General features: G+C 42.5%; 1 protein-coding gene across 2 annotated transcripts in view; it reads right to left on the reverse strand.

The window, feature by feature from the left end:
• The window catches only part of MTMR12 (myotubularin related protein 12), an 88,543-nt gene that overhangs the window by 14,879 nt on the left and 60,854 nt on the right, over positions 1-12,810 (reverse strand). For both annotated transcript variants that reach the window (XM_033179285.1, XM_033179286.1), the window contains exons 8-10: positions 12,015-12,090; positions 4,881-4,987; positions 4,112-4,236 (exon numbers count right to left, since the gene is read on the reverse strand). In XM_033179285.1, coding sequence (XP_033035176.1) covers positions 4,112-4,236; positions 4,881-4,987; positions 12,015-12,090 — 308 coding nt within the window. The remainder of the gene's footprint in view (positions 1-4,111; positions 4,237-4,880; positions 4,988-12,014; positions 12,091-12,810) is intronic.

The following is a 12,810-nucleotide window of genomic DNA, read 5'->3' on the forward strand; positions in this document are numbered from 1 at the left end:
GATGGCGCCAACTGCACCCCAGCCTTGGCAACAGAGTAAGACCCTGTTTCTAAAAAATAAAACAAAAAACAAAAAAAAAGTCTGGGCACAGTTGCTCATGCCTGTAATCCCTACACTTTGGGAGGCTGAGGCGGGTGGATCATCTGAGGTCAGAAGTTCGAGACCAGCCTGACCAATATGGAGAAACCTCCTCTCTACTAAAATACAAAAAAAATTAGCTGGGGGTGCTGGCGCATGCCTGTAATCCCAGCTACTTGGCAAGCTGAGGCAGGAGAATCGCTTGAACCGGGGTGATGGAGGTTGCGGTGAGCTGAGATCACACCATTGCACTCCAGACGGGGCAACAAGAGCAAAACTCCATCTCCAAAAAAAAAAAGAAAAAAAAAGTTGCAAACTCAAATCAATAAAAGACAGATATCTCTGAAAGTCCTGAGTGATTGAAATAAAACTAGAATGAATGTCCTTGATTAAATAGTAAACATGTATTGCAATGTTTTCGTTTGAGTTAGAGTCATACATTGCTGTTTCCCTTGCAAGAGTGTATGTTCCTGGTGTTATATTTCTCTTTATCACCAACACCTAGCATAGTTAGCATATACAAGGGGACTTCAAAAAGTGTGTGAAAACATGGAATTAAAAGATGAAAATAAAAAATATAAACTGTATTTCTCAACATAAGCTCCATCAAGTTTAAGACACTCTCATAAGAGATGATACCAGCCATTTAGTTCACCCCTAAAGAACTGAGGGTCCTGGGAATTTAACCACGTTATTGTAGTCTATTTTATACTATTAACTAAAAAAAAAAAAATTGGTTCCCTTTAAGGATTTTTTTTTTTTTTTTTGAGATGGAGTTTTGCTCGTCACCCAGGCTGGATTGCAATGACACAATCTCGGCTCGCTGCAACCTCTGTCTCCCGGGTTCAAGCGATTCTTCTGCCTCAGCCTCCCGAGTAGCTGGGATTACAGGCGCCCGCCACCATGCCTGGCTAATTCTTGTATTTTTAGTAGAGATGGGGTTTCACCATGTTGGTTAAGCTGGTCTCGAACTCCTGACCTCTGGTGGTCCGTACACCTTGGCCTCCCAAAAGTGCTGCAATTATACACGTGAGCTACTACACCCAGCCCCCTTTAAGGATTTTTTAAGATTAGAAAATGAAGTCAGAGGGAGCCAAATCAGACTTTTAAGGTAGATCCCTAATGAATTCCCATCAAAACTCTTGCAAAATTGCCCTTGTTTGATAGGAGGAATGAGCAGTACACAAGGACCCTCTGACAAAGTTTTCCTGGGCTTTTTTTTTTTTTTTTTTTTTTTTGAGACAGAGTCTCGCTCTGTCGCCGGGCCTGGAGTGCAGTGGCCGGATCTCAGCTCACTGCAAGCTCCGCCTCCTGGGTTCACACCATTCTCCTGCCTCAGCCTCCGGAGTAGCTGGGACTACAGGCGCCTGCCACCTCGCCCCTAGATTTTTGTATTTTTTAGTAGAGACAGGGTTTCACCGTGTTGGCCAGGATGGTCTCGATCTCCTGACCTCGTGATCCACCCGTCTCAGTCTCCCAAAGTGCTGGGATTACAGGCTTGAGCCACCACGCCCGGCCTCCTGGGCATTTTTCTACTAAAGCTTTGGCCAACTTTCTTAAAACTGGGCACGGTGGCTCATGCCTATAATCCCAGCACTTTGGGAGGCTGAGGAGGGCAGGTCACTTGAGGTAAGGAGTTGAAGACCAGTCTGGACAACATAGTGAAACCCTGCCTCTACTAAAAATACAAATATTATCTGGGTGTGGTGGTGCACCCCTGTAATTACAGCTACTCAGGAGGCTGAGGCATAAGAATCACTTGAACCCAGGAGATTGCAGTGAGAAGGCAGAGGTTGCAGTGAGCCAAGATCACACCATTGCACTCCAGCCTGGGTGACAGAGTGAGAATCTGTCTCAAAAAAAACAAAAACCTCTCCTAATAAGCAGAGGTTTGGTCAGAAAGTCAACAAGCAAAATGGCTGGAGCATCACGAAAAACTGTTGCCATGACCTTTGCTCTTGACCCATCTGCTTTTGCCCTGGCTGGACCACTTCCACCTCTCAGTAGCCATTGCTTTGATTGTACTTTGTCTTCAGGATCATACTGGTAAAGCCATATTTCTTCTCCTGTTAACAATTCTTCAAAGAAATGCTTCAGGATTTTGATCCCACTTGTTTAAAATTTCTGTTGAAAGCTCTGCTCTCATCTGAAGCTAATCTGGGCACAATGGTTTTGGTACCTATTGAGTAGAAGGTTTGTTGTTTGTTTGAGATGGAGTCTTACTCTATTACCCAGGCTGGAGAGCAATAGCATGATCTTGGCTCACTGCAACCTCTGCCTCCTGGGTTCATTTTCCTGCCTCAGCCCCTCCAAGTAGCTGGGATTACAGGCACCTGCCAGTACACCCGGCTACTTTTTGTATTTTTAGCAGAGATGGGGTTTCGCCATGTTGGCCAGGCTGGTCTCAAACTCCTGAACTCAAGTGATCTGCCCGTCTCAGCCTCCCAAAGTGCTGGATTACAGGCATCATCCACTGCGCCCAGTGAGTAGGTTTGATCAACTTTAACTTTTCAGTCAGAATTGTGTAGGCTGAACCAACTGAGATGTCTATAGAATTGACTACTGTTTCTTCTACTGTCGGTCCTCTTCAATTAGGGCAGAAACAAGATTAATTTTTTCCTTGCAAATTGATGTGGACAGTTTGCCGCTGCAGGCTTCATCTTCAACATTATCTGCCCCTTCTTAAAAATGAGTCGTCCATTTGTAAACTGCTGATTTCTTTGGGGCATTGTCCCTGTAAACTTTCCGTAAAGCATCAATAATTCTATCATTCTTCCACCCAAGCTTCACCATAAATTCAATATTTGTTTTTGCTTCAATTTCAGCAGAATTCATGTTGCTCTAATAGGGGCTGTTTTCAAACTAATTTCTTACCCTTCTTAGCTCATCAGACCAGATCCTGCTCAGGCATATTATAATAAGTTAGTAGAGTTATTTTGGGGTAAAAAAGTTTGGGAATTCATGCATAGTTTTTTCATAATATACATTTTCCATGAACTTTTTGAACACCCCTTGTTCAATGGAAACTCAAAAAATGTCACGGAATGAATCCCAAAATAGTTAAGCATTTGCTAGGCTAAAAAGTCCAAGTTAGTCCAGGCAGTGGCTCATGCCTATAATCCCAGCACTTTGTGAGGCCAAAGTGGAGGATCGCTTGAGCCCTGGAGTTCAACATCAGTCTGGGCAACATTATGGGACTCTGTCTCTACAAAAAATACAAAAATTAGCCAGGTGAGGAGGCGTGTGCCTGTAATCCCATCTACTTGGGAGGTAGAGGTGGGAGGATCACTTGAGCTTGGGAGTTTTAAGGTTGCAGTGAGCTGTGATCATGCCATTGCACTCCAGTCTGGATGACAGAGGTGAGACCCTGTCTCGAAAAAAAAAAAAAAATGTCCAAGTTAGGAAAAGTTACCTATAGGCATGACAAATCTCAGAGCGTAAAGTCTCATTCTAGAATGAAGAGAATCAATGAGTGACTGAGCAGTGTTAAATATGAGGCACCAGTAGGCAGCCTGGGCAGGAAAATGGGGGTAGCTGGGATGGGCATATTTCATTTTCTATTTTGTACATTTCTGATAAAACTTTTAATATTGTTAGAAATTGTATATTCCCAATCGGGGGAAAAAATTAAAGCATTTCCACTTTGGGAAAAAGTCTACCCAGGAAAATGAACATTATTCACTTTATAAATCACTGCAAGTCAACAAATACAAATGCTACATAGATAAAAAAAACTTTTTAAAGGAAGAAACCAAAATGCTCAACACTGGGCAACTGGTACACTGAGGAAGGGGAGAAGAGGAGGGTGGCCGTGTTATCACTGCCACAATAAGGAGGCAATGGGGGAAAGCCTGGAGAGAGATGAGGAGGGAGCGTGGTAATGGCAGCCAGACCCCTGGCTCCATGACATTGCAGCCCTGGGCTCTGCATACTACCTCAAGGAACCCAGGGAAAAGGCACCAACTTTCACCTGATCTGCCTGGCATGTCTTTCCCCATATGACACAAAAGTTTTTGCTCAGTATTCTTCTCACCTATCAGAAATAGCTGTTTAAATTTAGAGTATGCAGTCTGGATTTCCTGCAGGGATAGGAAGTTGCTTGACAGGTCTTCCGTTTTAACAATTTCATAGGGTGGCCTGTGGATGGTCTTGTAAACTCTAGGAATCAAAAAGGAATATGAGATTAGAAGAGCAAGCAGATTTTGCCTCAGGACTTACTATGTGCCACAATCTGTGTTAAGGGCTCAGTAGGCATTCTCCCATTTAATCTTCACCTAACAGGCAATTGCTGCAGGACTCCTGTTCCCAGTCAATAGGTGTGGAAATGGAGGTGCATAGAGTAAAACTGCCCAGACCAAGATTATCCAATTTATAAACTGATAGAGCCATGATCTGGACCAAGGCAATGTAACTCTGAGTCTATTCCTTCTTTTTTTTTTTTTAAATTCATCTACTTTGGGTTTTTTGTCTTTTTTTGTTTTTAATTTGAAACATGTAGAAAGTAGAATAGTATAGTGACATGTACCATGACCTAAATTTGACAATTGTTAACATTACAGACATCATGTCACCTCCCTGCTGAAGACTTTAGCGTGCACCTCTAAAAACAACGCAGGTGACATTCTTAACCATTATGTTATACTGACTCCTTTCAAATTAACTCAAAACGATCACTCTAAGTTGTATTCCCCTAGCACGAAGCTACCAGTAGGTAAGCAGAAATAGACATACTACTAAGAGCTGTTGCCTGCTTCTTGGAAAACAAGAACCGAACAAGAACAAAATGTAGAACTAGTACTGACCCATCTAAGAAGCTCTTTTGGATTTGTAAAATGCCATCATCCTGTTCTTTGGGCAGTGCTGACATTTTCAAGAGGGCACTTCCATTGTGGCAGGACCAACACCATATCTGTAGAAACAAATAAAGATTTACCAGATATAACAAACACAACCCAACAAGAGACACTTAAGCTTAGCATTTAAATGCATACATGGAAATTTGTAACTTCAGTATGAAATGGCTGGACATACTCAACTTTATTAAGCCTGGGAGTATTTAGTCACAACGAAAAAGAATGATTTAGTTTTAAAAAATAAACAGGTCTAGGTAGTCAGACACAGACTTATGGTCTAACATATACCTTTTGACTTATCATCAGCTGGTAACCCAGATGATGACAACAACAACATTATTATTATTATTAGGATAGTAGCTATCATTCAAGTGCAGCTCATTACATGGCAGGTATTTTACATGAATTAACTCATTTAATTGTTATGGTAACTCTCCATGATATGTATAATTATTTATCCCCCTTAATAGCAAGAAACTGAGGCTTGGAGAGATGGAAGGACTTTCCCAAGTTGTACAGAAAGTAGCCACAGTGTGACTCTAAAGGCTGTGTTGTATACGGATGGCAAAAAGGGGGCAACTCTCATTAGAGAAAATCCACACGAGGAAGAATGGAATGAATGTTGGCTATTTGACATAACTGAATTCAAGACTTGCGACATGCAAGGCACTACATTAGGTTGCGAGAGGGCACAAAGATACTAAGATACTGTGTCTTCCTTCAGAGCTTAGTTTCCAAAGGGAAATAAGCTTAGGAATAAAAAAGAAGGTAGGATGTATTATATAACAGAAGAAAGAAATTTCAAGGAACAACACAAACAAGGCAAGGAGGAAGAAGTCACATGAGTGACCAAGAGTGGCAGGTGAGGCCGTTTAGGCTTTCTTCTGCTTTGGCAACAGGTTAAGGTGTTCAGGCTTTTTTCAGGATACGGTGGGGGGGTTTTGTTTGTTTTTCAGGAACAAAAGGAGATTAGAACAGATCTTGGGGCAAAGTAATCTGCCAGTGGAGCCTAGCTTGGAGAAGCCAGACAGACTGGTTGGACAGGTGAGTACAGTTGTAGACTTTGAGTCCTGCATAAAGGCCTGGCTAAGTGCTTGAGGGTGGCTAAGGTCCAGCCCTTGCTTTGCTGACCAAGCCACTGGCCTGGGCTCAAAGGTAAACCTGGAGGAAAGAAAGACATTTTATAATTCAGCTGCCCAAAGGCGACACCTTTTTGCCATTCATCTGCCAGGTATAAACCATGCATTGGATATGCTAGCAGTGGCCTAGACCAAGAGTTAGAGATCAGCAAAACAATCCAGGTGATATTGTGCACAACACTTAGAAAATCACAAAGGGAAACTGGTTTGGGATTTCTGGGGAAGGTGATGGAATCAGCACATATTGGGTGTCTAGTACCAACGGGACCTCCATGTGTAGATATTCAGGAGGCCCCTAAAATGAGAGGAAAACAGGCCTAGAGCTCTAGACGGAGCTGATGGCCTGCTGCAGTGGGGGTGATGATGAGTCCACCCAGAGAGCAAGGACAGAACGACACAGAACTGCTTTAGGAACTACTGAAAACAGCAGCAACTCCCCTCTTGGGGCCAAGCCATACTTGAAGATTCATGATGAGGCGGAAGTGTTAGAACACTAAGATAATCAAAGGGCCCTTTGCTGCTCTTGTATTCCCTTTCTCAATTCCATGCTAAGTGATATGCAGAAACCACCACACAGTTTTCAGCTCTCTGCCTAAGGTGGTGAAATTCTGGTGCCCAGGCAATTGTGCCCCCCTTAGTTGGCTCAGCTCACTTGGATACAGGGGGAGATACTCTTAGCCATGACTGGATGGTGAGTCCTAAGAAACTAAGTGTTCTTAACCCTTTTTATCTCCTTTTCTGGAGCAGAAAGGGCAGAAAGCATAGTCCCTTGGTGATATCCAACTATAACTCATTTTCCATCTGGGGCACATGTAATAACTTCCAATCATAACTATCTCATCTCATCTGAGGCGTGAAGGGCCAACTCCCTTACTATTATCTGCGTGAAACAGTAAATAGAAACAAGCAAAGTTCCTGGTCAGAGAGCCTTCTCACAGAAATTTAGCAAAAAATCTTCTATTGCTGCAATTTCTCTCTGATAACAGTGAGGGCCAGAATTCTTAGTATGAGTAACTTCACAGGCAAGAATCACAGTTTGTTAATCTTATTTGTTTTTATAAAAAAAGGAATACTCATTATTTGGTACATTTTAAGGTCCCTCTCTTAATAGAGTCAAAAACAGAGCTTTAAGAGGACATCTACAATCTGAGGCAGAAGGCAGTGGAAGTAAGCAGTAAAGGACCATGAAGGAGGTCGGCAGGCCAAGGGAGTATAGTGTTTCCAAAGCCAGGGCAGGATAGTAAAAGACAATGTCATCGGAGTCAAACACTGCAGTCATGTGGGGAACTGGGGCTGCACACTGCATAAGGACTTCTGGGAGGGAAAAGTCCACCGTGTGTGGGGAGTAGAAGTCATGCTGCAAGACAAAATGGTAGCGAAAACAAGTATAGACTCTTTAAATATGCGTGGCAGTACAGGCAGAACAAGACAGCCCCTTGATTACTACTGAAGTGCCTCAGGTTAACGGAGACAGAAGGATGTCTTCAAGAACAGACACAGCAGAACAGACTGGGAAAGGCAACCATGGAAGAGGGAAGGCCAATGGAACTGGGCTCCAAATGAGGCAATCAAGAGCCCAGACAGAGATCCAGACTCTGTATGAAGGAAACGGAAGCCCAGAGAGTAACAACAGGAGGCTGAATAGAAGGAAGCTGAGGGAGTTCTTGTCGCTGTCCTGGATCCCGCTGGACTACGGAAAAGGTCATCACTGGGAGTTAAGAATGATACAAAAAACTTAAAGAGGATGAAAACCTGTTCACGCAGAGAACAATGATACAGGAACCAAAAGCAGTTAAATAGCATACTGCTGGGCAGGACAAAGCATCACCAGTGGTTTTCACGGGTCCCGTTAAGCACAGTTTGCTGTTTGGTCTGAATAATCCATAGCAATGTTCATTTGCCCCAGAGGAAAAAAAAGATACTCAGGGTTGAAGAACAGCAGCCAAAGCCTTTAGAATAGCAGCAAGGACATGAAAAAACTGACAAATTATACAGGTCTTCCCTGAAAAGAAGTGAAGGCAGGAAAGAACAGACTGGGTGAAAAGCCAGGGTAGACAGCATGGAGACGTGGAAATGTTCTGGAACAGACTGTGGTAATGGTTGCAAAACATTGAGAATATACTAAATGTCACTATGGGAAATTTTATGTTATGTGTATTTTACCATAATTTTTAAAGATTCTGTGAATGAAAGACTGATCATTCATAATCTAGCCCCAAACTATCTCTTCAATCTTAGCTTCCTATGCACCTACTGCAAATTACCTGTTACTATTGATTTGAGTGCTTATGTGCCAGGTCCTAGAGAAAATATATGGACATGCAATCTTGCAGATCAGTGGTTCTCAAACTTTTTGGTCTTACACCCCTTTATGTTCTTAAAAATTATTGAGGACCCTGAAGAGCTTGTGTCTACATAAGCTATAGCTATTGATATTTACCACATTAGAAATTAAAACTGAGAAACTTTTAAAATACTAATTCATTTTAAAACAGTAATTACCAGTTACCTGTTACTGTAAATAACATTTTCCAACCAAAATCATACAGGAAGATAAACGGCATTGTTTTGTGTTTTTGCAAATATCTTAAATACATGGTTTAAGAGAAAATAGTTGGATGCTCTTATCTGCTTAACAACAAAAATAAGCATGGAGAATAAGTGTAAATACCAGTAGGTTCAATACGAACAACAGAAAGAAGAACAGGTAAAGACGAAGCCAAGAGGGGCTTACAGTCACTCACATTACCTAGTTGTCACATTTTCTGTAAGTCTCTTAAGAGTCAGAGGAGACATATGCTAAACAGAAAACAGCCCAGATCACCTAAAGTAGGGGTTTTCAACCTGCATTTTTTGCCCCCCACCCCACCCACAAGGGGGCACATTTGGCAATGTCTGAACATATTTGTTGGTTGTCACAACTCACAGGGCAGGGGTGCTACTGGCACCTCAGAAAATGCTACTGGCAGTACTGATGCTATATATTCTACAATAATGGCCCCCACAACAAAGAATTTAATGGCCCCCACAACAAAGAATTATCTGGCCTCAAGTATCAATAGTGCCTAGGTTGAGAAACCCTGTCTTAAACAAAACTAAAAACAAGAGGCTAAAGAAGTACTGTGTACATTTAAAAGGATTGGGTATTCTAGGTTAAGATATGTAACTTCACCCATTCCAAATATAAAATAAATTACCTTTTAATTTGCTTAAGACCATTTCTGGTGATCTTAATGTTCCAGTCAAATGAAAATTTTATGTTAAAAGAAAAGAGAGGGAGAAAGAGAGAGACAGATTGGGGGGCTCTATGCTTCCCGGGTAGATGTATAAATTCCATCTTGTGTAATACTTTTTTGCTGTCCATTCGCACAAACTCCACTGTAACTTTTGGGACGTATAAATATAGGAATAACTAATGAAATCAGAACACCTTCTCACAGTTTCTTTTCTTTTCGAGACAGAGTCTTACTCTGTTGCCCAGGCTAGAGTGCAGTGGAACGATCACAGTTCACTGCAGCTTCGAACTCCTGGCTCAAGGGATCCTCCCACCTCAGTCTCCAGAGTAGCTGGGACTATGGGCATGTGACACCTTACCAGACTAATTTTTTGTTTGTTTGTTTGAGACGGAGTCTCGCTCTGTCACCCAGGCTGGTCTCAAACTCCTGGGTTCAAGCAATCTGCCTGCTTTGGCCTCCCAAAGTGCTGTGATTATAGGCGTGAGTCACTGTGCCCTGTATGTGCCACAGTTTCTATCAAAGTAATGCCTCAGGCTCCTCACTCAAATCTTATCAGAACACTTGCTACTTCTCAGGCCCAAGGCCTCACTAGAATGCAGAGCATCTACATTTCACACACTGCAGGGATAGAGAAGCAGCCTATTCCTACATATGTGAACAGTTCACCTCTGTTTCTTCCCACAGAGCATACCCTCTTTTCTTTCTTTTTGAGATGGAGTCTCGCTCCGTTGCCCAGGCTGGAGTGCAGTGGCGTGATCTTGGCTCACTGCAACCTCCGGCTCCTGGGTTCACACCATTCTCCTGCCTCAGCCTCCCGAGCAGCTGGGACTACAGATGCCCGCCACCACGCTCGGCTTTTTTATATTTTCAGTAGAGACGGGGTTTCGCTGTATTAGCCAGGATGGTCTCAATCTCCTGACCTCGTGATCTGCCTGCCTTGACCTCCCAAAGTGCTGGGATTACAGGCATGAGCCACCTTGCCCAGCAAGCAAACTGTCTTTTCTAGATCCCTCTATGAAAGACTGAAAGATAGAGACTCTTATTTTCATTCCTCTAACGCATTTGTTTTCAAAATGTAGTATACACTACCCTGGGAGGTCTCAAGATCCTATCAGGTGGTCTGAGAGGCCACAGATATTTTCATAATAATACTAAGATATAATTTTGTCATATGTACCGTGGTGACTTTCGCACTGATGGTACAAAAGCAGTGGTGGTAAAATTGCTGGTGAGAGTACCAATTAAGGCAGGGCCACTCAACTGTACTGATGCTCACTGTATTCTTTACTGCCACACCAGCAGAAAACAAGTTTCACTTGAGAATGTCCTTAATAAAGAACTAAAAATTATGAATTTTATTCATTGTGACCAACTCTGGCCCAAAAACATGCTTTTAAACATCTGAATCAGTGGCATATATTTAGAAATCAGGAAAACTCACATTAAAATCTGTATCTAGGCAAGGCGTGGTGGCTCACGCCTATAATCCCAGCACTTCGGGAGGCTGAGGCAGGCAGATCACCTGAGGCCCGGAGTTCGAGACCAGCCTGGTCAACATGGCGAAACCCTGTCTCTACTAAAAACACAAAAAATTAGCCAGGCCTAGTGGTGGGCGCCAGTAATTCCAGCTACTCGGGGATTACAGCAACAAAGTATGCTGACAATCTAGAAGAAAGAAATGTCATCAAGTTTTAGTACAACACTTAATTCATAATATATGAAAGCTCAATTTCAATGAATACGATGAATACAAGCAGAGTGTTAAGCAGGAGAATTGAGGCAGGAGAATTGCTTGAACTTGGGAGGCGGAGGCTGCAGTGAGCAGAGATTGGGCCACTGCACTCCAGCCTGGGCAACAGGAGTGAAACTTCGTTTAAAAAAAAAAAAAAGAATCTGTTATCTACGGCTTCTCCTGAAAAATCAGGACATCTGGCAACACTTGGCTCATATTCCCATGTGGCACATACTGGCTGGCACTGAAGAGATGTCCCCCTAGACCAGGCAGAGGGCCTCTGGTTCACTGCAAGGTCATACTCATTACCTGCGTGGGCTCCAAGGGCTTCTGGGCATGTGACCCTGCTTAACCATACCTCCACCCATATGGGAGTGACCCTTTTGGTGAACCAGCTGTGCACACAGCACAGCATTTATTTATAATTCTCATTCCTTACTAAATACCTTGCAGGTCTGGCAATTCCCAACCACCAATTAGAAACTGGAGTAACTGCCAGAGTCTTGCTTTCTTTGATCAGTGACACATTAAATATGGTTCCAATCCCACTCTACTCTGTGAAAACTAAGAAGCACTCCATGTTTTCTCTGGGAGAAAACACCACCATGCCTGAACAAAGATTAACGGCGGGGGCCAAAAAGAAGCTTAAATCCTACTACCCTTGGTGTGGTTTGGCTCAGGTTCAAAATGACTTAGGTGTTAAACCAGGCTTGCTTTCAACACCAGACAGATCTATGATCCTTTTAAAGCTCCATTAATGTCTCTTCTAAAAACTCAAGTGCATTTGTGAAAACTTTAGAACTCTGTCCCAATCACATTTAAGAGACTCCTCTAGGGAGTCCCTAAGATATTTTTGGATTGCTCTTGGACTGAAAACAAATTCTAGAACCAAAGCCAAGGGCTTTCAGTAGGATCATTTTTGCCAGGATAGACCAATGCATGACCCACGTCTCTTAGGGTTCCCAGATACACTTACTGGTATGCCGTGACCCTGAAAGCGCTGCACATTCTCTTCAGGAAGAGGGGTGGGGACAACAAAGTATGCTGGCAATCTAGAAGAAAGAAATGTCATCAAGTTTTAGTACAACACTTAATTCACAAAATTTCTCAATTTCAATGAATATGATGAATACAAGCAAAGCGTTAAGCAGACGGGACCATATTTCCCTGTTCTAGCTCAGAGGAACTGCTGCTCTCGGTGTGGCATAAAGCACTCTGGACAAATCAGTGGGGAATCTAAGTTCAAACTGTGGCTCTGCCTGTGACTCTGTACAACCCCAGGTAATTTATTCTACCTCTCTGGGTCTGTTTCCTTGTTCAGAAATGAAGGGATAGGAAAATACGATACCTAAAAGCATAGAATTATGAAATTGGGAGTATTGTTCTCATCATATAGTAGCCGAATAAGCATCTGTGTTGTTTTCAGTTAAACTAATAGGAAAAACAGTAATTATGATGTTTGCTGCCCATTTTATCAAGTGCTCTGACAAGAACATTTAAGTGCTACTGTGTACCAACCACTGTTCTAATTACTTAACATTATCCATTTAATCCTCCCAACAATTCTGAGATATGTAATATTATTTCCATCTTACAGATAAAGAAACTGAGACACAATGCTGCTAAGACTCTCCCCTGGTTACACAACTAGTTAGCATACAGTGCAGCAGGGACCTGAACCAAAGCAGAGGGACTTCAATTTCTATAGGAGAAAATTTAGTCTCTAAAAAGAACCAACTTGTTAAGTAGTAGGATATGGCAGAATGAAAGAT

The sequence above is a fragment of the Trachypithecus francoisi genome, unplaced genomic scaffold, assembly GCF_009764315.1.
Source record: "Trachypithecus francoisi isolate TF-2019V2 unplaced genomic scaffold, Tfra_2.0 Lachesis_group2, whole genome shotgun sequence".
Classification (NCBI taxonomy): domain Eukaryota; kingdom Metazoa; phylum Chordata; class Mammalia; order Primates; family Cercopithecidae; genus Trachypithecus; species Trachypithecus francoisi.